The sequence below is a fragment of the Papio anubis genome, chromosome 12 (assembly GCF_008728515.1).
Source record: "Papio anubis isolate 15944 chromosome 12, Panubis1.0, whole genome shotgun sequence".
In the NCBI taxonomy this organism is placed as follows: domain Eukaryota; kingdom Metazoa; phylum Chordata; class Mammalia; order Primates; family Cercopithecidae; genus Papio; species Papio anubis.
In genome coordinates this window covers 79,026,455-79,051,518 of record NC_044987.1, presented here as the reverse complement: position 1 = coordinate 79,051,518, position 25,064 = coordinate 79,026,455, and the positions used below count along the sequence as shown (strand labels likewise).

At 46.9% G+C, this 25,064-nt stretch overlaps 2 protein-coding genes across 12 annotated transcripts in view; one reads left to right on the top strand and one right to left on the bottom strand.

Annotated features, from left to right (window-relative positions):
• The window catches only part of NAV2 (neuron navigator 2), a 768,631-nt gene that overhangs the window by 386,005 nt on the left and 357,562 nt on the right, over positions 1-25,064 (bottom strand). For 8 of the 11 annotated variants that reach the window (XR_002517349.2, XM_021926846.2, XM_021926834.2 and 5 more), the window contains exon 1: positions 20,052-20,329. The exons of 1 other annotated variant lie outside the window; for it this stretch is intronic. Coding sequence is in view for 9 of the 10 variants with exons in the window: in XM_021926846.2 (XP_021782538.2) it covers positions 20,052-20,318 (267 nt within the window). In the remaining variant the exon portion in view is untranslated. Of the gene's footprint in view, positions 1-20,051; positions 20,330-25,064 lie in introns of those variants that run through there. 2 more of the 11 variants (XM_021926837.2, XM_021926839.2) reach the window with 1 other exon arrangement.
• LOC101023934 lies at positions 19,265-23,090 on the top strand. The gene has a single exon (XM_003910134.5). The coding sequence runs from the start codon at positions 20,560-20,562 to the stop codon at positions 21,415-21,417; it is 858 nt and encodes a 285-aa protein (XP_003910183.1). The 5' UTR covers positions 19,265-20,559; the 3' UTR covers positions 21,418-23,090.

Here is a 25,064-nt window from a genome sequence, read left to right as displayed (position 1 = left end):
GCAAATATTAAGCATTCAATACATGTTGACCATCACCATCACTATCACTATCACAACTACCACCATCAGCCTCCCATTACCATCATCCGTAGCAGTACCAGGATTGCCAACAGTCTCCAGATAGGCCTCCAGTCTTCATCCTCTTCCATGTCCTGATATGAATCTCTTATACACTATTTTCAGCCTGCCTTCCCCTACTTCGAATCCCATGATAGCTTCCTGTCCTTGAAAAACCCTCTTTCCTCTCTCCATATATCTAAATCCTTTCTCTCCTTTAAGTACATGTGAGATCAGAAATCAGCTCCTACCCCATTTCCCCTAGAAGTCTCAGTCCCATGTTCGCAAGTCAGGAACTAATGGTGCAGGTGCCTTAAAGCCCATTGTGCAGCAAGTGAAGTATCTTGGGTTCTTAGCAGAACCTGAAGGCAAGCACATGCCTTCCACTGTTTCGGTCTCCCTTAAAGCACATAGACCTAGGCACATGGGTGATAGCAAGGCATGGACTCCAGAACTAAACAGACTTGAGCTCAAAACCTGGAGCTATCATTTACCAGCCATGTGACTTAGATCAAATCAGCCAACCTCTCTATCTCATCTTACTCATCTGAAAAATGAGTCTAAAACATAAACACAGAGTGACAGAGACGACTGAACTTGATGTTGGGAAAGAACCTCCAACACAGAGCTGAGCATACAGCAAATGCTCAGCCACATCTAGCTCCCTTCCCTGACCTTCAGCCATCAAGGGTTTTTTATGATTATTCTATTAGAAACAAAAGATTGCCTAATGGAGCAATTTAATCCACCTGCTGCTGTTCCCACTGGAGGGGGAAATGATTGGCTAAAGTCTGCCTTCTCCAGTGAGAGGCTCACCCCTAGCTGCTCCCTAGAAATACGCCATTTTCAAAGCTGCTTTTGTATTCAAGACAATAAAACTAGCATCCATGCCAACTGCATAATTGTGTGGGCATTGATTAACACAAAGGAATAAGAGGGTAATAAAAAGGAGGCCCATATCTCAGACTTCAAATCCAGCAAAGGAAGAATAGTTGGTGTGAGGCATATAAGTCCTCAGATTCCTAAAGGATGCTCTTTCTCCCTGACCCTGCAGAGGCTGGGCCTGGCACACAAAGGCATGCTGAGCTCTCCAGGAAACACCTACGTATCTGAACCAGACCATAACTGGGCAAGGAGTCCCAGAGTCCAGCTAGTCCCCAGGGAGGTGTCCAACCAAAAGCTAGAAGCAGAGTTCCTTGAAGGCTGGGTGACCAAAGGCCTCATAAGAAGCCAGGGGTATATTCTCCCAGAGTCACCTCTCTGGCTGTGCCTCCTTGGGCTGGTTACCTAACCTCTCTGAACTTCATTCTCCACCTGGTAATTACTACCTCACAAGGTTGTTATGCTACTCAACTAAGACCCTCTCAATAGCTGCCCACTTCTGGGCACTTGCTATGTGGCAGACTCCATGCTAAGCACTTTATATGAATGGTCTACTTTTCATCCTTTTAACCACGCCTGTGAGGCTCCATTTTACAGAGGAGAAAACTAAGGCACAAAAAGAGGTTAAGTACTTACTTGAGGTCACACAGTAGAGATGGAGCTGAAACCCAGGCCTGTTTGAATTTCCAGCCCATAATCTTTTTTTTTTTTTTTCTTGAGACGGAGTCTCACTCTGTCAGCCAGGCTGGAGTACAGTGGCATGATCTTGTCTCACTGCAACCTCTGCCTCCTGGGTTCAAGCGATTCTCCTGCCTCAGCCTCCCAAGTAGCAGGGACTACCAGCACGCACCACCATGCCTGGTTAATTTTTGTATTTTTTTTTAGTAGAGATGGGGTTTCACCATGTTGGCCAGGCTGGTCTCAAACTCCTGACCTCAGGTGATCTACCCACCTCGGCCTACCAGCCCATACTCTTAATCATTATCCTTTGCAAACAGCAAAATATTATACAAGCCACAAAGCAGGATGGGGCCCAGTAATTCCTAACCCCTCTGTATTTTCCCTATCCTTCAACTCCTAGCTCCGACCCCACACATACACACAAACACACACATTTGTTTGATCTAGGACCCTGCAGTTAGCAATACATGTTCACATTAATCATTTTACTTGGAAACTCACATTGGTCCCTAAAGCAAGGAAAATTGTTCCCACTTTCTAGATAAGGAAAACCAAGGCTCAAGAGGTTAAATAATCGGCCCAGGTCCACATAGCTGCTCAACTCAATGACATGGCCCAGGATTTCCTCTCAAATCCCCTGACTCCAAGACCTCTCTCCTGGTCCTACAGGTGTGAGTGAGATGCTCTCCTGGAATTTCTGAGACACCTCCCTCAATAACTATACCCCCAACCCCTGCCATCTACCCACAGTGTTTATGGTTCACTGAATTACAGTTGCTCTTTTGTTTAAATGCCTCTCTCTGCTACTAGCCTGTAAGCTCTTTTGAGAGCAAAACCTACATCTGTCTCATTCTCATTAAATTGCCAGGGTTCAGCCCAGCGTGATAGGCAGGTGCTTGGTAAATAGTCACCAACTGCAATTGTATACCAAAGCTTCCCTTCCCACTGTGGGAGCTCAGGAGAAAGCTGCAGCTCCTAGAAGGGAGGGTGGTGTGGGTAACATGGGGGCAATGCTTGCCAGTTAGTAAGACCTACTAAGTGTGGCATCCAGCGTTTTATGTATGGGAAATGGGAGGTGGAGAGTGGGCACAGAGAGGCCTCCTTCTCCCTATCCCCCACCCTGTTGGCATCAAGGAAAACCTAGCTAAGTCCTAGTAACCCCACATGGGTATCCATCATGGCTCCCTTGGGTAGGGTCATCAGATCTAGCACATAAAAATAGAGGATGCCCAGTTAAATCTGAATTTCAGATAAACAGCAAATAATTTTTTGGTTTAAGTGTGTCCCATGACATACAAAATGAACTCATATCTTGGTTCAGACTTTGTCATTTATTACATATTTAAACGTAATTAAAATTTTTCATCATTTATTTAAAATTCAAATGTCACTGGGCATGCTGAATATCATCTGGCAGCTGCACCTGTAGGCAGGCTAGACTCTCGGGGAAGGGGTGTTATTTATCCGATCAGGCTGGAAAGAATGCCCCTGAGGACCAAGGGGACCCTAGAAGGAGCTGACTATGATCCTGGTGTCCGGCGAGCAGTGCCAGGCAGGGAGAAGGAAAAGAACGGCTGTGGCCTGAGGAACTGGGTTCACGCTGCCTTCCTGGCATAGGGAGGTATGTGGAGCCCGCCCCAGCTGCTCCCCATTAAGCAAAGCTGGCATTTCGGAGCACGTCAGAAGCGCTGGCTCCCAGCCCTGGAAGTCAGTGTCTGGCCTCTGAGCCAGCACTGCCTGCCCGGCCCCAGCCCTCTCACCTCAGCAGACCGGGGGCCCCAACAGGCCCATTGTCGTCCGGCCCTGGAGCCTCAATGGGGCCATTCAGGGGCTTTGTAACAAGCCCTTCTGGAAGGCACTTTCTCCTCCCCTTCCAGGGTGCCCTTGGCCAAAACCTTCGCCTGTGTGGGTGGGGGGTCTGGATGTGGTGAGAGTAGCCGGCAGCAGTACAACATTACTGAAGGCTGGATTGTTGACAGAGGGCACAGAAATGCCCCACAAGTCACGGGACTCCAGGGAACTCTGCCCACACTGAACCCCCCACCCTGCCGAGGGGAACTAGGCTTCCGAGCCACCTGCACCTGAGGAGCAAGAATCAAGGTCCCCGACACATTCACTGTAGAACTGTGGAAGATTCATGAGAGAAGCCAGATAGATGCAAGTTCAAGCCCAGGCTTTACCAAATCCTGGCTGTGTGAAGCTGTGAGTTGCTTCACCTCTCTGGGCCTCTTTTTCTTCATCTGTAAAACTAGAGCTAATCTACCTCCTAAGGTGAAGGCTAGATTACAAATATCATGTAAACATGGAGTGTGGAGCCTGGCACATAGTAGGTGCTGAATAAACGTCCTCTTCCCCTCTCCCTTCTTATTTGTAGCTCTTCCTGATCCGGTGAAGACCTCCCAAAATTTGCTCTCCCATAGGTTGCAGATCCAAAGGCCACTGTTACACGGATGTCTTGGTTCAGGCTTTATCATGGAACATGGGCCCCCTGCAGACCTGAGATTCAGCTGAGGCCCCTCTCAGCCAACACAGCCCCTAATAAGGAGAAATGGCACTCAACATCTCCTACCATCTCTCGTGCCCTTTCTGCTAGTCCACTCTGGTGTCCTAAGCATCCCAGAGCTACTTTATACTTTCAGGTCTACCACTGCAGGCTGCTTCAAGATCTGGTTTCTGAATAAGGAAATAGATAAAAAGAAGCTCAACTCTATGGGCACTGTTAGGCAACTTAAAGGCAGCCATCTTGGGCCTTAAACAGAGGACAGACAGACACATGCTTCGGGTTCATTATATTTCACCAGGAGTCTCAGTAAACCCTTCCTAGTGGCTGACATTCCCAGTGTGATGCCTACCCAACCTGGCAACCCCTGCCAATGGCAGCAGGGAGAAGAGCCAGAGCTTCCTGTTTACCAGAGCTCTCCACCGTCTGTTCATCAGACCAAATCCAAAGTATGCTGCCCTGTTTTCTCAGGATCTTGCATGCGTTCAAACCTCAGCTTCTCTGATCTTCTAGGATCCCATTCCTGCCTGCTCCAAGTCACCCATTTCCCTCCTTCCCTCAGTCTTCCAATTCCATCTTCTACTCTAGACCAGTCTTTGTCAGAGTGAAGGCTACAGACTATCTTACGCATACTCACTTGGTCATATTTTTCAAAGATATGAATTCTTGGGCCTCACCCCAGATCTGCAAAATCAGACTCTCTGATGCTCTGGCCCATGATTCTGCACACTTAACAAGCTCCCTGGGTAATGCTGAGCACACTGAAGTTTAAGAACCACTGTCATGAAGGAAGGGATGCACTCTTGGCATCTCTCTTGCCCCATAGGACCTTTCTCTGCATACGTTCCTTGCTATTAATAACTATCTGAAAGAATGAATTAATTGGTTTCCTTATTACCAAATTACACAAATATAATAGAGCACTGCCATCTCATTTCTTGATTGAGTTCTGCCTTGGACTTTTCTTGAGAGGATTCTATCCATATATAACAGTACAGCAGAAAACATACATAGACATACTCACACCCAAGATATAACATTTATGTTGCACTCACATGCCAGGCATTTGCCACATGCCTCATCCACATGATCACATTTAGTTCTGAGAGCAGCCCTGTGAGGTCATTGCTATGGTGTCTGTGGTGCAGATGAGGAAGCAGAGGCAGGGTTTAGCAGATTGCCTAAGGCCATGCTGCTGTACGTGGACAGAGCTGAAATCCAAACCCCGGTCTGTGTGGCAATGACCACTTGCTCTTTTCCACTTCACTATCCTGACTTCTCTAGGGGAGCTAGTCTCAAATTCAGATCTCACCCCAGAGTGTACATCAGAATCTCCTACAGAGCCCTAAGAAATACAGCCAAAGTGCCATTCCAGGCCTGAATCTATGGGAGACATCAGGGCTGGTAGATTATTTGGACAATTCTACACGTGGCTGGTGAAGAACCACTGAATATGTGCCCAGAGTCATAAAGCTTGCTAAATGAGGGTCTAGAAAGAGAATTTAATGTTTTTGACTCTAAGAACAGTGCTCTTTCAGGCTCACCATACTGTCTCATATGCTATAGTGATGCCAGTGGCCAAAGTAGACTTTCTACAACCTCTCAAGGAGTATCTTGGACACATGTGCATACAAACACAAACACATGCGTGCACACACACAGAAACCTTCTTGGTGCCAAAACATCATCTCTCAGTCATAGGACAGCTTCCCTGTCCCTGCTCAGGACCAGATCTGGACTCCAGAGTGGCTGGGGTGGTCACTTCTCCAGGTGGTTTCAATAGAGTTAAATGAGACAAAGCTAGGAGAGTTGGACAAAGCTAGGAGAAGTCAAAAAGTGCCCCACAACATCCTCCACTACCCTCCTTCCTCCTGTAGACTCTGGAGTGAAGCTGCACCTCTCTCACCAAGTCCTCTTCCTCTACCTGCGGTGGCCCATGCCTGACTGAGACACAGGTGTGCACAAGGTCAGGCAGTTTCTATGGCACCAGTGATCATGCGACAGCTTTAAAATAGCCCTGATTTATACAGAACAAGGGAAAAGGCTCCAACTTCAGCATTAGACAATAATTTCATCAAGCAGCCTAATTCAGGAGCTCAGTTATTCTGCTCTACTCTCATCCATGGGCTTTCCCCACATCAATGCACAATTGCAGGGTGATTGAAAGAAATGCCTCCACAGGCAGATTACATTTGCACAGCACCTGCTCAGTGAGAGGGCTTCCCTGAGCATTAGACAAGAGAATGGAGAGGGAGTGAGCCCCTCCCACTGGTGCCCTGGGATGCATCCTGCCTCCTACATAACCACGTGCTAGAATGATGCAGTGTGATTTGGGGGACTCAAGAACTGGAAGATTTCCAAACAGCAAAGGACTGTGGGAGTTGGTTTCTGTTCAGAATGTGGGAATAGCTGACCAGCCTTTGCTGAAGGATCCAGAGAGGCATTCACAGCCATTTGTGAGACGGGCTGGATGGAACTGCCTCTAGCTCCTGAAAGGTGCTATCTCAACCAGCCCAGGCACACCTGGCAGAGTGGGGAGTCAAGGCCCTCTAATTACTGCTGCACTCCCAGGTTAAAGACTGGGTCTCCCTTCCCTCTGCAGCTACCAAGTAGATAACAGTCTCTGGTCATGGTGACCAAACATTAGCTACAAAGCCCAGTGTGCAGGTGAATTACCCTAAGCAACATCAGAGAGATGTAAGAAACAGAGTAGCAATGCATTCTGGAAGTCTGTCTTATGAGGTCCTTTTCTAGGGTGACTCTGTCCATCCCTCGCATCTTCAACCATAGGGTAGGGTTATTTGAGGCAGTTTGGGCCTGTGCCTCTAGACAGAGGTGGCGACAGTACTTTGTGGGATGGGGTTTCTCTTAGATTCTTCTTCTGAAGGGGTTGAGGGCATAATGCTCTTCTGCTTCTTAAACTTTCATTTCTGTATATATAATCTGGGATCTTATTAAAATACAGATGTTGATTCAGCAGGTCTGGGGCAAGGCCTGGGATTCTGCATTTCTAACAAGCTTTCAGGTGATGCCATTACAACCAGGCCACAGACCATACTTTTGTTAGCAAGTGTTTAGATCACAAAAAGTGGGCAGAAAAGAAAAAAAAAAAGAAAAGAAAAACCGAAAACAAAGTGGAATCTTGCCTGTTGGCAACCCTGATTCCCACATTCTACTATGGGCAGCTTAGAGTCAGTTCTAAACTCAGGAAAGGCACCTCTCTGATAAGGTAACATCCAAGCAAAGAACTGGAGCTGGGGGAGTGAGTGCTGTTGGCATCTGGGGAAGACATTCCACGTAGGAAGAGCAGCAAGTGCAAAGGCCCTGAGGCGTGGCATCCTCATCTTTAAAATGAAGGGGTAAAAAACCAGAGTCTTTGTGATATAGTTCTAAGGTTCCAGAGTCAATAGGGAGGCTTTTGGAGATTGGGGAAAATAACTTATCCTATAGGAACAGGACAGGAGAGTGAAACCTACAGGCCACCATTGCAGCCCCCTCCTTTTTTAGTCTGACATGCCTCTCTTTCCAATGCTGTTTCAGAGGAGAAAATTACTAGCTGTTTTTAAGAAACAAAATAATCTAGCCAGTTAAGGAAGAGATATTTTTAAACCACTGAAGGGATTTTTCCTTTCCCATTTCTTTTATTGATATATCTCCTCTCCTTCCAGTTCTAAAATAAGCACCCTGTCTGCCCTTATGCTAATCCAAAGGCAACACACCACAGAACGGTGAGGGCCTCAGCAGAGCCAGGCAGAGGTCGATTAGAAGCCACCAGACCCGGGGAATGCACCAAGGCAGCCCAGCCAGCCTGGCCTCGCCCATGGCCTGCTTCCTCCCAATCCAGGTGACGAGACACTCTTAAAAACAGCAATGGAATGTAGCAAGAGTTGGTATTTGCAAATGACAAATTTCTGACTGAATTCCAGTTCTTTGGAATGGAAAACTAGCAGGTCCTGTTACAAAATGTACCAACAGTTCATGCCTAATACATGGGTGTGGGCAATTCATATACTTCAAATCTAAATGTGGCTAAAAATATGACAAAGCTGGCATATTTTTAGCCAGGTAAACATTTCTAGAGACTAGGTCACATTTATACTGGTTTCTGCTCTGCAATCCAGAGAAGGAATGATTCCAAATGAGTGAGAAGCAAGGACCAAAGAGGAAAGCCATGGAGTCCACCAGGCAGTCGGGATTCCTGGTGACCATCTCTAGTTTAGGAGTAATTTAAAGTAGTTAAAATGAGTATCTTTTTTTAAGAGACTGGGTGTCTCTCTGTCACCTAGGCTGGAGTGGAGTGACCATAGCTCACTGCAGCCACAGCCACAGCCACAACTACATTGTGTCCTTCTCCATTAAAGAGGGAACACTTTTGAAAGAACAGGGCCCCATGTTACTTTAGACGGTAAGTCTTTGCTGGGTTTGATGACCTCTCACTTGCTGGGGGATCTTAAACAAGTTGCTTTCCCTTTCTGTGTCCTTAGTTGCATGTGTCTCTCTTCCCCACCCTCAACTAGACTTGGGTTTAGTGGGCAGCAGCACTGAGGGAGGACCATGCTGTGGGGAAGGAGGCAAGCTCTGTAGTCACTGCCTGAGATTCAGACCTGGCACCTCCACTCACTGGGTGTGTGGCCTTGGGCAAGTTGCTTATGCTTTACCTGCCCCAGTTCATCTGTACAATGGAAACAATCACAAAAGTATCCACCTCAGTAGTTACTGCTTTTGTAACAATTAAATGGGAAAATCCACATAAAATGCTTAGAATATCAAGCACATATTAAGTGCTCAGTAAATAACAGTGATCTTATCTGCCTCACACTTTTACATACATGAACTGCTTTAGCTTGTACGATATGTTGAAATGCTATAACCACCCAGGGAAATTGAGGCTTGACAGGGCAGACCTGTCCAAGCTGCAGTTCAACACCTATTTCTTAAGCGCCTACTGTGCCCCCAGCTTCACCCTAGCATTAGGAAGGTGAAGTTCCTGGTAAATAAATGGAGAAGTAGGAACTTAACCCAGGTCTCTCTGGGTCTAAGAGGCTGGGTAGAAAGAGCATGGACTTGAAATTAGACAGTCCCAGTACTGGCTCCATATGGTCTTGGTCAAGTTACTGACCTCCTCTGAGCCTCACACATAGAAGGGGATGAAATGCCCCCAGTCCCCTTGTGAGGCTTAACGGGGATAATGTATGTAAAGTGTCTGGACTATGGGAGGTGGACACTATGGGAGCCTATTGCCACACTTATACCATCCACAAAGAGGCCCTATTTTTCTGGTTCTCTGAGCCAAGTGCAAAAGCTTCCTAATATGAAGCAATTAAGAACACTCATTCTGGGCCAGGTGTAGTGGCTCACACCTGTAATGCCAGCTAGTTGGGAGGCTGAGGCAGGAAGATCCCTTGAGCCCAGGAGTTTGTGGCTGCAGTGAGCTATGGTCACTCCACTCCAGCCTAGATGACAGAGAGACACCCAGTCTCTTATAAAAAGATACTCATCTTAACTACTTGGTAGAAGGAGGGGAAAAAATATATAGCATAGGGCTGGTTCCAATCTTTAAGCTATCAGGCCTTTCAGAGCAGAACATCTGATTACTAACTGAGATGAAAGGAATACTGGCCTAGAGTCAGAAGGCTTGGGTTCTGGTTTTTGCTCTGCCCTTTGGAGCTGGGTAACTGGAGGCAAGTCACACCCCTCTCTGGGTCATGGTTTCTTCATCTGCACAATGGAGCTGTAGGAACATTGTGCAGATGGCCTCATAGGTCTCCTCTGGCTCAGATGTCCTAAGTCTCTAGTACTTAAAGGCACAGATCACTAAGCAGATAACCCAAGTAATCCAGGTTATTCTAAATCTGGTTTTGTCACCTAAATGGAGGTTTTTTTCCTTCAAGGCTTGTCTTCTAACGATCAAAGCTTGCACACCAGAAGGTCTGACAGCTCTGGCACACTTGTGGCCCACACATTCTGAAGTAAACATGCGTCACTCCCAGGTCTGAAAAGAATCAAAGCAAATCAGCATGAAATGGGGACTGTCTGCTGAGCTGCAGCCAGCATGTGGCAGGAGGACAGGAACGAGGTCCTGCCAGCTGTTAGGCACATGAACCCTGCTGGGCCGGCAGCATGGGGGTCACCTGGGGGACAGCAGCCACAGCAGTAGGACAAGGAGATCCTGCCCAGATTGCAGCAGGATGTGGGCAAAGGCCAAATGGGGCTCCTCATCCTATAAACACAGAGCCTCTGGCAACAAGCTGGCACAGGCGCAGAAGGCCCCAACGAGGGGGAAGCAGCAAGAAGGGCCGAGACCAGGGAAGCAGGGAGCAGGCTCCAAGTAGAGGAGGGTCTGGAGGTTTGATTATCTAAAGCAGTAGCTCATATGGGATTCAGGCCTCCTTCAATTACTGGCAAAAGAAAGCAGTGGTTAAAAGCACAGGTTTGGGAATCAGAAAGACCTCAGTTCAAATCCTACCACTGTCGATACCAGCTGTGTGACCCAAAAAAGTCCCAGAACTCCTCTAAGGCTAGTCCTCTCACTGACTCCTATTTTTCTTCTTACTGGTAAAATAAGTTCAATAATATCAGCTCAGAAAGTTCGTTTGAGGATTAAATGAGATTATGTAAGGAAATGGCACATAAATAGTTGCTGTGATCGTCATTCCTGGAAACTCTGTCCTATCCTAGGCTTTTCTAAACCTTCTCCCTTTCCTAACCAACCAAAACCCCTTCAGAACCCTTCTCAGGTCCTCCATCCAAGGTAGGGGTGGTTGGGGATGGGGGCAGGAATCTGCCCAAACTTGCCAAAGCCCATGGTGTTCTCTCCCTCTCAACCCCTCCAGTCTGCTGCAGTGCCATTATCACATCCTGACAGCTCTTCTTCCATCACAGCAGCCAGAGAGTTTGGATATCATAAACAGCCTTGTGCAAAGGAATCTGCCTCCGCCCTCTACTCAGCCAGACCAGGCAAGTTTCCCTAAGACCTGGTGTTGGAGAGCTTTGATGCTGGCTCCAGACAGTGTTCAGGTTGCCCACTCTGTGTCTCTGTCTCCTACACTTGGCCACCCACCATCACATGACCTTCTCAGTTCACATCCTAAGAGGGAGTTCTGCAAGATCCATCCACAGCTCAAGTTCAATTTCTATTTACTCCTATTTTCCAATGCTTTCTTTTATCTCCCCCTACCCTTCTTTTCTTCTGCAAATATTAACTAAAAACCTATTATGTGTAGACCCTGTGCCAGCAGGAATCAGGAGAGACACAGCCCTCATGGAAGTCATGGTCCAGCAAAATAAGCAATCACAGTCCAAGCTGAGGGGCTACTGGCCAGGCTATGGAACATGTAGAAGAGACACTGTATTAGGACCATGGTGGTGGCGGAAGGCTTCCTGGAGGAAATAATACTAAACCTGAATTTGTATGGATAAAGAGTGGGAGGATTCAGTCGGGCAAAAGAGAAAAGCTTGCTTCCAATCATACTTCTTATCTTCTCAGTGCCTAGACCAGTAGGGCTCAGTCAGAGGTTTCAAATTTTTTTTTAAAATTACTTCATTTAAAAAATTTCTTTTGTATTTGCAATCTTGGAAACACCTTAGATTCTCATACAAGATTACCAAATGAAACTGGATCTTGTGATTTATTTCCACAAAATGTCAGCAACCATTCTCATGAAAGAGCAAGGAATGAAGCCAAAGTTTTCACACTATACCAGAAAGAAGATAAAGAGTCCAGAACCTAAACCTCATGAAACAAATTTGGCCAGGCTATTGTGAGTACACACACACACACACACACACACACTCCAATTTCATTTATGTTCTCATAAATATCAAGGGCATCGGTGACAAATACTATTCAGGCAGGACTTTGCTTTGTTTCCCAAAGTTTTGGTTTTAAAAATTTCAAACCTACAGAAAAGTTGAAAGACGTGCACATATATCTTTGCCTATATTCACCAGTTGTTAACATTTTGCATTTTCTTTCTTCTTCTTTCTGCAGATATTCTCACCTTGTTTTTTCCTAATTGAGAGTTACTTGCTGACATCAAGATACTTCCCTTCTAATATTTCAGCATATAGCTCCCAAGAAAAAGGACATTTCCTTACGTAATCCCAATACCATTAAAATGGATAGAATAATACTATCTAACACGCAATCTACAATCGAATATCTCCAGTTTTCTCCCAAATGACCTTTGTAGTATTTATGGTTTTACTCATCCAGGATCTACTCAAGAATCTCTCATTGGATTTGGTTGTCATAGCTTTGGTACTCTTTTTCTAGAATAGTCCTTCACCTGCTTTAAAACTTTTTATGGCTTTCATGAGACTGACACTTTTGAAGATCCCCGGCCTATTGTCTTAAAAAGTGATTCATAATCTAAACTTATCTGATTGCTTCCTCATGCCAACAAGCGATTTTGAATCAAATTCTTCATTTTCTCCTTCCTCTGTCTAGAATCAGCCCGGCCAGTTAACACTCAACAATGACATGTAGTGGGTCTTGTGGCCTCAGAGGACTTGAAATTTTAAACATCCCAAAAGGGTTCAACCAATATGATTAAGCAACTAATATTTATTTAACATTGAAAGAATATCTTCAATATTTCCAAACTCTGGAGCAGGGGGAGGAGTCAAATGGCATATGTATTACCAAGCTAAAGGAAATTTGAAAGTGATTTACTTAGACTTGGTAGTAACAGCATTTTTTTCAGATATTTTTTCAAAGTGCTTTCACACTTGCTATTTAAGAAGGTTGACTTCAAAGGTCAAACAGATAAGCGTTCAAATATTTGAGTCTACCTACCAGCTGTGCTCCTTGGAAAAGTAGCTTCACCTCTGTCATCCCTGGTTTCCTCAAGGGCTACCTAAAGTGTAAGATGCTTAAACAGGTGCCTTGTTCACAATAATTACCTGTGTTAATCTTCATAGTAACTCCAAAGAAGGTACAGCAGGTATTATCCTCTCCATTTTATAGGTGAGGTTATGACGCTCAGAAAGAAAATGTGATTTGTTGAAGGTCATGTAGCAAGGTGACTAAAGAGACAGAATTAGAACCAAAGTTGCGAAGTCCTAGAGTGGTCATTTCCAGTTCTCTTCAGGAAGTAGCATCTACCTCATGGGATGTTTTGAGGATTAAATGACTGATACATATCTGGTGCTATGTATTATGCTGATACAGAGGTTGTGCTCAATCGATATCCATGACTAGAATTATAATTATTTTTAAAAGTGTCACATTGCCATGAGTAACTAATTTTGTTCAAAGGCCTCCAAATACCTCTGAAAATGGGATCATAATTATCTCAACTAAGACCCCATTTCTACCCTATGCTCTCTCCCACCAAGATGAATGGAGGGATTGGAATAACCCAAAATTCACTGAAGGTGTTGAGGTTTCACTTGGAAGAAGTGGCAAAATATTCTGAGGCTGGGGGCCCATTGTTTGCAAAACACAAGAGAGGATCTGTATTCCCTGGGAAAGGGGGCACTAAGCCATGAGTCATTCTCTGGTTCTGTGTGGGCGAATGGGGGTTCCTGCAAAAACCTTTGTGTTACTCACTATTGTCTTGTGTAGATTAAAGCACAAAAAGCCTAGCTAAGTTTTGTTCCCAAAATCACATGGCCCATTCTGCCCAAGCCATTCTAGGAACACATTGTCCATCTCTTTGAAAAATGTGACCAAGAGACAGAATAGCCATTGAATTTGGCCTGTGGTTATTGGTAAAGCACCATTGGGCAGCTGGCCATGCCTTGGGGCACCTTAATGGCCAACTGATCACAAGGTCCAGCTCTCATTACAACCATGCCTGCTGGGAGAAAAAAGGGCTTTCCTTCTGCCCTCAGAACAATAAGGAACCATTAAGAAGCCCAGTCAATGAGAATGTCCCATTCTTGGTCCTGTCCTGGGCTAGGCCCTCAGATTGACTGGCTCCACTCAACCACCTCCACAGTGCCAGTTCAGACTGGTTGTACAAAGGAAGCTTCCCACAAGTTTGGTTTGTAGCAGATCCCTCAGCTTGGTTACTGTTACAAAGATGGCATGTCTGGGACCAACCTGTGAAAGTTTCAATTAACAACTCGAGATATGACTTCTTTGGATGACATTGTTATTAATTCACTCTTGTTCCCCATTCATCTAACCAAAGCCCTGCTATGCTTTCCAGCTTTCATGGTGCAAGCCATCTGTCTTTTCATGTAATCAGCTGTGTACTTGGGAGGCAGAGAGGTAGGGTGGAAAGAACATGGGCTTGGAATGAGGCAGACATAGTTTCCAAACTTGGATCTGACCTTGGGTAACAAAAATAGGCAATACTATATATTCCTTGCTTAGTATGTGCCATACACTATGTTCAGGAACCTACCTGTAATATCTCACTGAACCCTCACCCTCAACCTATAAGCATCACCATTTCTGCTTCAAAGATGACAAAACTGAAGTTTAGGAATGTTCTGTAATTTGCCCAAAGCCTAGATGCAAACTCTGACCTCTCAATAAAGTCTAATTTACCACATAAAACTGCCTCCAGGTGATAACCTCCCTTGGCCTCTGCTTCCTTACACAAAATGCATAGATCGTTTTTCCCTTTATCCAGCTTCTTGTGCCTCACATTAAATAATATCTATATAGAGAGCTCTGCAGACTACCTGGCACATAGCAGATGCTCCATAAATGTTCCCTTCCCTGCTGCTGAGGCGGATTCTGAGAAATAAGAATTTCTGACCTTAAGCCAAAATCTCACTGGGTGGTTTGGCTTTTTCAGAATGGTTCCAAGAGTTTCACTAGGGCCTCATGAAAACACCTCTCTGAAGGCTACATCCCTTATATCTTATAAGTAAATAATATGGGACCCAGATTTGGTGCTTCAGATCTTGGTCACAGAGGAAGACAGAATGAGAAATGGAAAGCAAACCTAGCCATTCTGAAAGCTAGAATTTGGGCTGTAACTCCTCCAGCCTCCCCTTTGATGTGTGTGTGTGCTTATATGTGCTCAATACTTTAAGCTGTTCCATGTGTATATATTTGTGTATGTGTGTGTATATATGCATATATACACATATCCAGAAGTAGATGTATTTATATACAGATATATATACACGTAATGTTACCCTGAATAAGCCACCAGTACCACCCTTAAAGTGTCTTTAGAAAATTAACCCATGGAGTAAGCAATAATATGTGAACCATAAACATTCTTGCATGTTGGCAGATAACCATGCTATACATTCCCCTCCAAGAACTGAGAAAGAGAAGAAAGGGAGTAATACAATAGCAGAAAAATGCACTAATCAAATCCATAATCAACTTTGATGATGGAGCAAGGATTCTAATCAAAACACAATGGAGCAAAGTTGCCACAGGTTGTAAGCTTGTAGCTGTGCTCTCTTCCCAGGGGCCTCCTCTGTGCTTTCTTTTTCAACATCTAAAACACCCACAGAGAATTTCAATCACTTCTAATTACTTCTTTAAAGAAACTAGGTGCAACTTGAACACCAGCTTCTAAAAACAGGAAATATCAAAGTATTTTATATATGTATATATTTTTTCTTCTTTTCCTTGCAACTGCTTCTTAAAAATAGGCTAACGTCTCCTCAAATAGCTCAGGCATGTTCCTTATCTGAAGGTCAGCCAGAGAGAGTTTCTGAACAAACATAGGGCATGTCTTTAAAACAACTCTCTGCACATGGTCCTAATTTATTCACATGTTAACAGAGCAGATGCTATAAATGTTCATACTTGGGGGAAGGCACAGGTATCTCAGTCCCAGGAAGGTAATTCAGGGGAGGTGTGCTGCTGCTGTAGAACACAGTTTCCTCCACTGGGAGGGGTGGGTGGCGGGAGAGAACCAGCTGTAGGTTTATGGGAGAGATTCAAGGTAAGGGGCCTGGAGGAAGGGTGGGTGACAGTAGGGCTGTACCTAACAGCTACTTGCTGGCTAAGTTAGGTCTTTTCACACTTGATGGAGATGAAGAGCAGGCTTAGGGGCAATGGGACGTCACTGGCTGAAGAGAGTTGCTGCATACTAAAACAAGGTATCAGAATAGCCTCCTTTCTCCTGTAACTACCATGTTGAATATTCTGAACCCCAAGCTAATAATAATAATCACCATCATTTCCCAATGATCTGTTATGAATCTGAATCAGATCCTTAATGGACACCCTCTCCGCATCTTCTCATAACTACCTTGCACATTCAGAATGATGATCCACCAGGAAGCCAACATGCAAATCTAATCCTTCAGCTGCAAAGCCTTTGTTCTTTCTCTTCATCACCTTTTGAAAAGGAAGATGCCAGATCTGGAGCAATGACTTGTTGTATGAAGCAATATCAACTGCTCAGTACCACTGCATGACCTTGCTCTTCATTCTCCACTATCACACTCATTCTGACCTCCTCTCCTCTCCACCAGTCACTCCTTCCCATCTCCAAAACCCAGCTCATCTTCTGTCTCCTCCAGAGGCTCTCTGGACTTCTCCAGCCATCTTGGCCTTTCCTGTGAGCACCTTGGATACCCAGCCCCAAGCATGCCTCTGAGGCCTCCCTGTGTTGTGCCTGGTTGCCCTATGTACATCAGTTATGCCTCCCAACTAGATTATAAAATCCCCAATACTCAGGCCATGTCCTATTTGCCTCATAGATCTGCCAGAGCATGATGGAAAAAAGACAGCAATGAAGAGTGGGAAGCCCGCAGGCCTCAAAGCCAGACCAACCTTGCTGGACTCCCTGCCCTGCCACCCTAGATGACCTGGAGCAAGTGGCTGTACCTTGCTAAGCCTGATCTAGCTCAGTGGTTACAGCAGTGGTCTTATAAATCAGGGCCTGCAAGTTCTAAGACAGTCTCTGTGGTTCTCCCTGTACAACATCATGGTTAAAGGCATGGGATCTAGTGCCAGACTGGCCAAGTTCTAATTCTACCTCTGCTACTCACAAAGTTACCAAACTGGTCTTCACCTCAGTTTCCATATGTGTAAAATGGGGATAATGACACTTATCTCATTTGGTTGTGATAAGAATAAAATTAGTTTTTAATGTTAAGTCCTTAGAACAATTCCTGGCACATAGGAAGTGATATATAAGGATTTGGCCATTATTACCATTGTTATTATTGTTACTATATTGTTATATTGTCATTATCATAGAAAACGGATGTATCAGACCTGATTTAAGTGTTTCTGTAAAGATAAAATGAGATTGTATGTAAAGAGCCTCACCCATCAGGCACTCAGAAAGTGGTTATGCCCTTCCCTCATCTTCCCATTCTGCCTGGTACTGTACTAGGAAGGTGATAGATGTTCTACAAATCCTTGGAACAGATTGATACCTTTCCAGGGGCTTGACAGAATAAGCCATATCTTTTCTCACTTAGGGACTATTAAGTCTTGGTTCAGCATGCCCTATCTCTTAGGTTAGCAATATACATAGCTACTTTTATTAAGTATTCCTTATTTGCCAGACACTGCACTGAACACTTCACATTATTTTTCTTAATGCTCATGATTCTAGTGGTTGTTAATGCTCATTTTTAAATAGATGAGAACACTAAAGCCCAAAGAAGTTAATGAAGGTGGTCACCTAACTAGTTTATGACAAACACAGGACACCACTGATACCCATCTGACTTTAAAACCTGTATTATCAGCCACTACACAACCCAACCTCCTGCCAAAAATCCCCTGAATAAAAGGGGAGTCAGAGGCCCCAAGAGAGCATTTGCTATTTAATTCATTGCTTCCTGAGTATCTTCTAATAATATATACCAGATTTGGGACCTGGAAACTACCACATGGCCAGTCAGACACAGTCCTCATGCCATAACCAAGAGACTCTTTTGGAGGGAGAATGGGCACCGTATCAGGCAGACTGTTAGAAGACCTGACACAGAAGGTAAAATCCCATTGGCCAAAATCACTTTGATATCAGCTGTGCAGACAGGGATCTGCCACAGGGAAGACCCCCCAGAACCCCTGGGCACTGGCAAAGGAGGTCAGGCAGGTAAAAATCAGGGTAGTCCACTGGAAGTGGCCAATTTCCTTAGCAGTCCATCCAAACTGTGCTCACCTTCAGTACACAAGGGCCCATTGTGGGCGAGAGAGGTGAAATGGGAGGATTATGGACCAAGGGCAAAAGAGGGAAGCAAAGTCTTGAGGGAAGTGGACTGTTCCAGCCCCTCAGGGAGAAGCTGAAGAACTTTTTTTTTTTTCACGGAGAGGGTGATGAATCACCTTTCCAGAGCCTATGCACTGCCAGTCCTCTGACAATGTTTGTTAAATGAAGGGTCAAACGGGCAAAGGCAGAACAGCTGCCTGGATATGAACAATCCCAGCATGGACTTTCCCTCTCATTCCTCGGGTGCTCCTCATCAGGCTTGAGGGTATGTGTCACCTCCAGTTCCGAGTCACTGTACTGACCGCCCACCGACTGCCCACTACATCTCATAAACCCCACCTCCACGGATGAAGGGAAACCCCATGCAGAAGTGTACCCTGCTGCTCACCCCCATTGGAGAGCCCACTGGACAAATCCTGTACCTAACAACAGAAGAAGAGCAGAGCACAAAACCCTCACAGAGGCAGGCCCCCGGAGCACTGGAGGAAATCTTGCCTTCCTCCCACACACCATCACTCAAACCTGTCAGCTTCCAAAAATGTTTAGCAAGTGCAGCAGCAAGGGGCATGCTTATCAGCCTGGTGTGGGAGCTTAATCTGCTTTGAGGGCCTTCTCCAGCCCAGAGTTCCAAAAGTCTGCTTACAATTAGCTTCCAGCTCCAGTTCCCCCATCAGAAAGCCTAGGAATGTGTTGAGCTCTAGCCTCTGATCAGAGAAAGCTCCAGGAGAAGGTGGAGACGGTGTCAGCAGGGAAGTATGTGCCAAAAAGGTCAGCTGGTCTGTTGCCATTTTCCTGACACCGGCCCCAAACCACCTCCCCTCTGGCTTCCCGCCTCTCCTGACCGGACAGTCACATCCGTCAGGTCGGCCTGTCCCCAAAAGTCCCTGCTTACTGACTGCCAAGAAAATATAGCCCCCTCCTACCAGAAGAAGGGGGAAATGGAGCAGGGAGAGCCAAGAGAACCTGATTGGCCCTTGCTAATTTCTGTAAAAGAGATTGCACGGCCAGGGCTTGTCACCCAGCCGAATGGACTGATGCAGGCTCTGTCTGGAAAGGTAGGAGTCACTAATTCTCTTTAAGCCCTCCCATCCCCACCCCCCGTCACTCGGGCTACCAACACCAGGATCTACCACCCAAGAAGGAGGGGCTTAGCTTCGGCCGCCATTCTAAGGCAGCCACCCCCACCCCCACCCCCACCGCAACAGCCAGCCAAGACGCTAGGAGTCTCCAGCTGCCGGCCTCGGCTGGTGCACTAGTACTGCAGTCCCAGCACCTTGCCTGGAACCACGTCACCCCGCAGGATGGGGCAGGGACAGGTCATCTTCAAGCCAAGGGTAAAGCAGGTTCACTGCCACCCCCAACCTCCTTTTCCTGGATCTTACAGCCAGGCTAGGGAGCGTCGAACCCAGTGGGGCCTCAGATCGTTCCTTGTCCGGAACAGAATCTCTGCGGAACCGCCAGACAGACACAGAGCTACTGATGCGGATACTGGCTTCTTGGGGCCAAGACCTCAACATGCAGGACCTCACATTTCCAGCACACGTTTTTTGAGAACATCCCGACCTTTCCTCCTCCCCAGGAAGATGCTGCAGACGTGCCCGCCATCCCAGGTCTCGAAGAGCTCTTTAGGCAAACCCGGGGCACCCGCGCCACACCCACCGGCCGGCCCACTCTCCTCGCACATCCCCCAACCTGCCGGCCTAAGGGCAATGGTTCCCTTCCCTGACCACATGGTAGCCCTTTCTCCCATCCAGCCCTTTCTCCCATACCACCCCGAAAGAAATATTCATCCATCCTCCCAGAACAGTACCCCGGCACATGGCACCTCTCACCTGGGTATCGAACCCGTTTTCCACCGAGCCGCTCTTCCGCAGCGGGAGCCCCTCCCCCGCTGGCTCCTGCAGCCCCTGCAGCACCTGCGATTTCAGGGGGATCTGGCTAGGATAGGTGGTCTTGCTCACCTCCACCTTGCTTCCCAACTTCAGGTAGCAGGGCTGGGGGCCGGCCCGGGCCGGGGGCACGTGCAGGATGGGCGCGGCGCTGTGCACGGGTTTGGGCAGTCCCGACTTCATTTTGGAGGCGACCAGGATGGCCGGCATCTTCTCCCGGGGCTTGGGCTTTCCCAGCACGTCCCTGGCAGCGGCGGCGGGGGCGACCGCTAAAGGCAGCGCGGGTAGCAGAGCAGGCGCCGGGCCTTAGCCCACGAGGCGCCCACCACCAGCGGCTGAAAAAAAAATCCCCAGGTCGGGGAACTCGAGGCAATCGGGCGAGCGCGCCTTTGGGGTGCCGGGATGGGAATGGGGGACTGGCCACGGCGCTCAGCGGGTCCCACCTGGACGGATGCTGCAGCCGGGTCTCACACCTCTCCTGGGTGGCCTTTCAAGAGCTCTGGGCGCTCAGGGGCTGCCGCCTCTTGCAAACTTCCTCCTGGGAAACAGAGGCTTGGACGCCCATATTAACTTGTCACTGCATCTCCGAAGTGAGGAGGCCCCTTTGGAAGAGACAGAGGCGGCGGCAACCCACGAGTCTCGCTCCGGAGGCTACGGGTCTGAGCCGGCGAGGGAAAGAGCTAGCAGCCAAGGAAGGAAAGGAGAGAGCAGCGAAGGAAGGAGAGAAGGGCGCACAGGTCCCAAGACGTCTCCACCGAGAGGCAGCTGCTGCCCTGCTCGCGAGCACCGCAGTGTCACCCGCGACGCAGCAGAGGCGCGGCGAGAGCCCCCGAAAGGTCTCTCTTGGCGTGACAGTCACCGCTGCCCAGAAGGCCCCCGTACTGAGAGCACCTTAGCGCCTGCGGGTCTGCACATGCTCCGTGCGCTAGAGCGCAGCAAGGCTGTGGCCGTGGGGCGCGGGCGCTGGGACGCGCGGCTGGCGGGCCGGGCAGGGCTGCGCTCGGGAGCGGCCGCCGCGCTTCCCGGGAAGGCTGCGCTGGCTGCGGGGCTCAGCGCAGGGGAGGACAGGCTGCGGCCGGCGCGGCTGCGGCGCGCGCTGACAGCCGGGGCCGCCCCGGCGCGCCCATTGGTCCACGGTGCACCAATCAGCGGCCGCGGCTCTCACTGCAAAGAGGGCGTGGCCTCAACTCTGGCCGCCGCCGAAACTCTGGGGCCGCGCTTGGCAGCGAGTACAAAGCGGGCTGGTGGCCGCTCTGCGGCACTGCTCCGGCCGCGCGCCTCCCGGGGGCCCACACCCCCGCGTCCCTAAAACCCTCATTTTGAAAAATGCCCTTTCGAACGCAATCGCCCGCCCCAGAGCCACGCGGGCACGGCTCTAGGGAAGTTTGTTTCCTTTTTCAAATTGCTCCGGTCACCTTAACGGTTTGAGTCTTCCGGAGTCACGCCCGCAGCCTCGCTGCCCCCATCTGGCTTGGGCAGGGCCGAAGCTCGTCTCCCGCGTTAAGAGCGCGCCAGCCATTTCTCTGCCTGCTCTTCCAGGCGGGCCGGGCGGGGGGCCTCCCAACGGCTTCCTCTCCAGTTTTCAAAGGCTGCACATTTCACTTAACTATTTGAAGTATTTATAGGCAAATACAATACGCAGGGAAGCTTCCCGCCCCGAGACAGCTCCTCCACGCAACCTACCACAGACTCTGTAATTAGAGTGGCCTGAGGAAGCCGAGAGAGGCTTCATGACCCCGGCAGGCTCTGGCCAAACCTTGCTGCGTTTCATGGAGCTCCTCCCTGTCCGCGCCTGGGACGCACTGGCCCCAACAGGTTCATCGACTCGAATTCGCTGTTTGGGTTGCTCTGTGGTTTCCTCGCTGACTCAAAGTGTATGAGAGTAAGAAGGAAACTGAGAGATGATCAGGCAGGTCAGACTTCGCGATTTATGAATGAGGAGCCTCCCATCCCGTAGAACTGCTTGGATTAGAATTGGGCAAGTTCTTTAAGCTTACATGCATCCTTATAAAGCTTCTGTTTTCACATGTAGTAAGGTGGAGGTTTGACTACATTTACCTAATGAGCTGTTGTTTGGATTAAATGAGATGGTTGGTGCATGACAGTCATTTAGCACAAGTACCTGGCAATGTAGGAGACCAATAAAAGCTGGGTTTTATTTTCCCTGTTGTTGAATTACTGCTGCTTTCCCCCAAAGTCATCTCTGTTAATAAACTATTTGTCTTTTTTCTTTGTTTCCAGGATACAGGTTTTCACTTTGTGCCTGCCCTATAGCCTGATCTTCAGTGCTGCTAGCATTGATTTAGAATAACTCAGATGCTATTAACTGAATATGTCCCCCTGGAATTCATGTTAAACCCCTAATCCCCCATGTGATGGTATTAGGAGGTGGGGAACTTTAGGAGGTAATAAGGTGAAGACAGTGGAGCCCTCATGATAGGATTAGCACCCTTATTAGAAGAGACAGGAGAGAGATGCTTTCTTTCTGCCTTGTGAGGACACGGAAGGCAGTCTTCTGTAGACCAGTAAGAGGGCCCTTACCAAGAACCTGATATCATGTTGGCATCCTAGTCTCAGACTTCCAGCCTCTGGTAGTGCAAGAAATAAATGTTTGTTGTTTAAGCCATCCTGTTTATGGCATTTTTGTTATAGTGGCCCAAAGTGACAAAGATCTCAGACCAGAGGAAACATCAAAGTCTTAACCTCTGAAGCATTAAGAAATGAGAAGGCACCTTCTTAGCCATTCTAGGTAGCAACTTTCTACTCTAGTTAGGCTGAAATGTACGGCCCTGTCTATGTCTGTTTCAGTTATCTTCTCTCTCTCTGAAATCAAGTCACACATGATTCATGCTATTTACTTAACACTTTGCCCTTTGCCATCTGATGCCACCTCCCTTACTGTTGTCTACCATTATTTATCCTGTTATTTATTGTTTCATGCATTTGTTTTCTTCTTAGAGAATACACTTCTTGGAATTAGGAGCTGTGTTTTAACTTTCTTTAGATCTTCTCAGTATGGAGCATAAAGCTGGACAGAATAGCTACCCAAAATTTTTATTGAATGAATGATTGAATGATGCTAGCATCAACCCTCAAGAAGGAGAGATTGTCTTTTAGATTTAGGAACAAAAGGACATATGAAATATTATGCTATTAACCTTGGGACTCTTCTGCCTGCCCTGAATTCTAGTTCCAACCAGTGTACCAAGAGTTGTGGAAAGATACCACAATCTTCAGCTTCTAAAGATCAGGGAGATATTCCAAAGTATTCCCATGGCCCTAATGCAGTGGTTCTCAAAGTGTGGTCCCTGGAGCTGCAGGAGAATTACCTGGAAACTTGTTTGAAAACCCCACCCCAGACCTATTGAATCAAAAGCTCTGGGGATGGGGCCCAGCAATCTGTATTTCAACAGTGTTCAACCTAGTGATTATGATGCGTACTAAAGCTTGAGATCTTCTGCCCTAATGAATATATCATGCTTTCAGTGTACCTCCAGAACTTCTTAAACCTTAATATGCATAAGAATCACTGGGGATCTTGCTAAAATACAGATTCAGATTCACTTGGTCTAGAACGGGGCTGAGATTCTGCTTTCTGAATAAGTTATCATGTGATGCCCATGCTGGTGTTCTAAAGATCATGCTTTGAGTAGCAAGATTAAACCACAGACAGCAGGAGGGTTTCGTCTTAAGGGTCATCTACTGAAAAGGATCTCAGAGTGCATCCATCTAGTTGGAAACAGCCGCCTGATGACTTGATAATGTCTGCTATGGGTATAGAAATGGAAATAGTGCAATACATGTTATGTATTTGCCATCTTTGGTTTCCTGTTTAAATTGTATTTACTGCCAAGGTTATTTTGCGGTTCTGAGACCCTCAAATATGCACAAATATGAAAAACAGTATTTCTTTTAAAGTATTTCTAATGTTCTAGGATTGGTAAACATGAGCATTTCCCTTAACCCTGTGTGGTTTATATAACGAAAGTCTGATAATTCTTCATTTTTCTTGATGAAAGATCTTTCACTTGAGGACAAGTGAATCTTTTAGTCTGTTTCCAAATTTCTTTCTTTTCCTGCCTCTTCTTCCCTTTAGTAATTCTATTTGCTTTTTCCTGGAACATTATTTATCTCTCTCTCTCTCTCTCTCTCTTTTTTTTTTTTTTTTTTTTTTTTTTTGACGGAGTTTTGCTCTAATTTCCCAGGCTGGAGGCTGGAGGCTGGAGTGCAATGGTGCAATCTTGGCTCACTGCAACCTCCGCCTCCCAGTAGCTGGGATTATAGGCGCATGCCACCACACCCGGCTAATTTTTGTATTTTTAGTAGAGACGGGGTTTCATCATATTGTTCAAACTGGTCTCGAAGTCCTGACCTCAGGTGATCCGCCCACCTCGGCCTCCCAAAGATTTAGCTCTTATATATATATATATATACACACATACATATATATATAATTTTTTTTTTTTTTTTTGAAACAGAGTCTCGCTCTGTCACCGGGGCTGGAGTGCAGTGGCGTGATCTCAGATCACTGCAAGCTCCGCCTCCTGGGTACACCCTATTCTCCTGCCCCAGCCTCCCGAGTAGCTGGGACTATGGCACATGCAACCACGCCCAGCTAATTTTTTTGTATTTTTAGTAGAGACGGGGTTTCACCATGTTAGCCAGGATGGGCTCGACCTCCTGACCTTGTGATCCGCCCACCTCGGCCTCCCAAGTGCTGCGATTACAGGCGTGAGCCACCACGCCCGGCCCTGTCTCCTTTTATATATTTTCTATAAACTTTCATTTTTCTTATTTAAAGCAAAATAATTTATCATACTAACCAGACAAGGGTGGTGGCGGGGGGCAGGGGAAAGCTAGTTTTTCCCCTAGGATAAATGAGATAATTATAAATTTCTTACTTAAGATAATCTCAAATTATAAAAATGGCCTATAAGTTTACTCCTTCCACATTGA

What these genes read in the sequence shown, in the direction of transcription:
- LOC101023934 (XM_003910134.5), top strand. Translation starts at nt 20,560, where the DNA reads ATGCTGCAGCCGGGTCTCACACCTCTCCTGGGTGGCCTTTCAAGAGCT.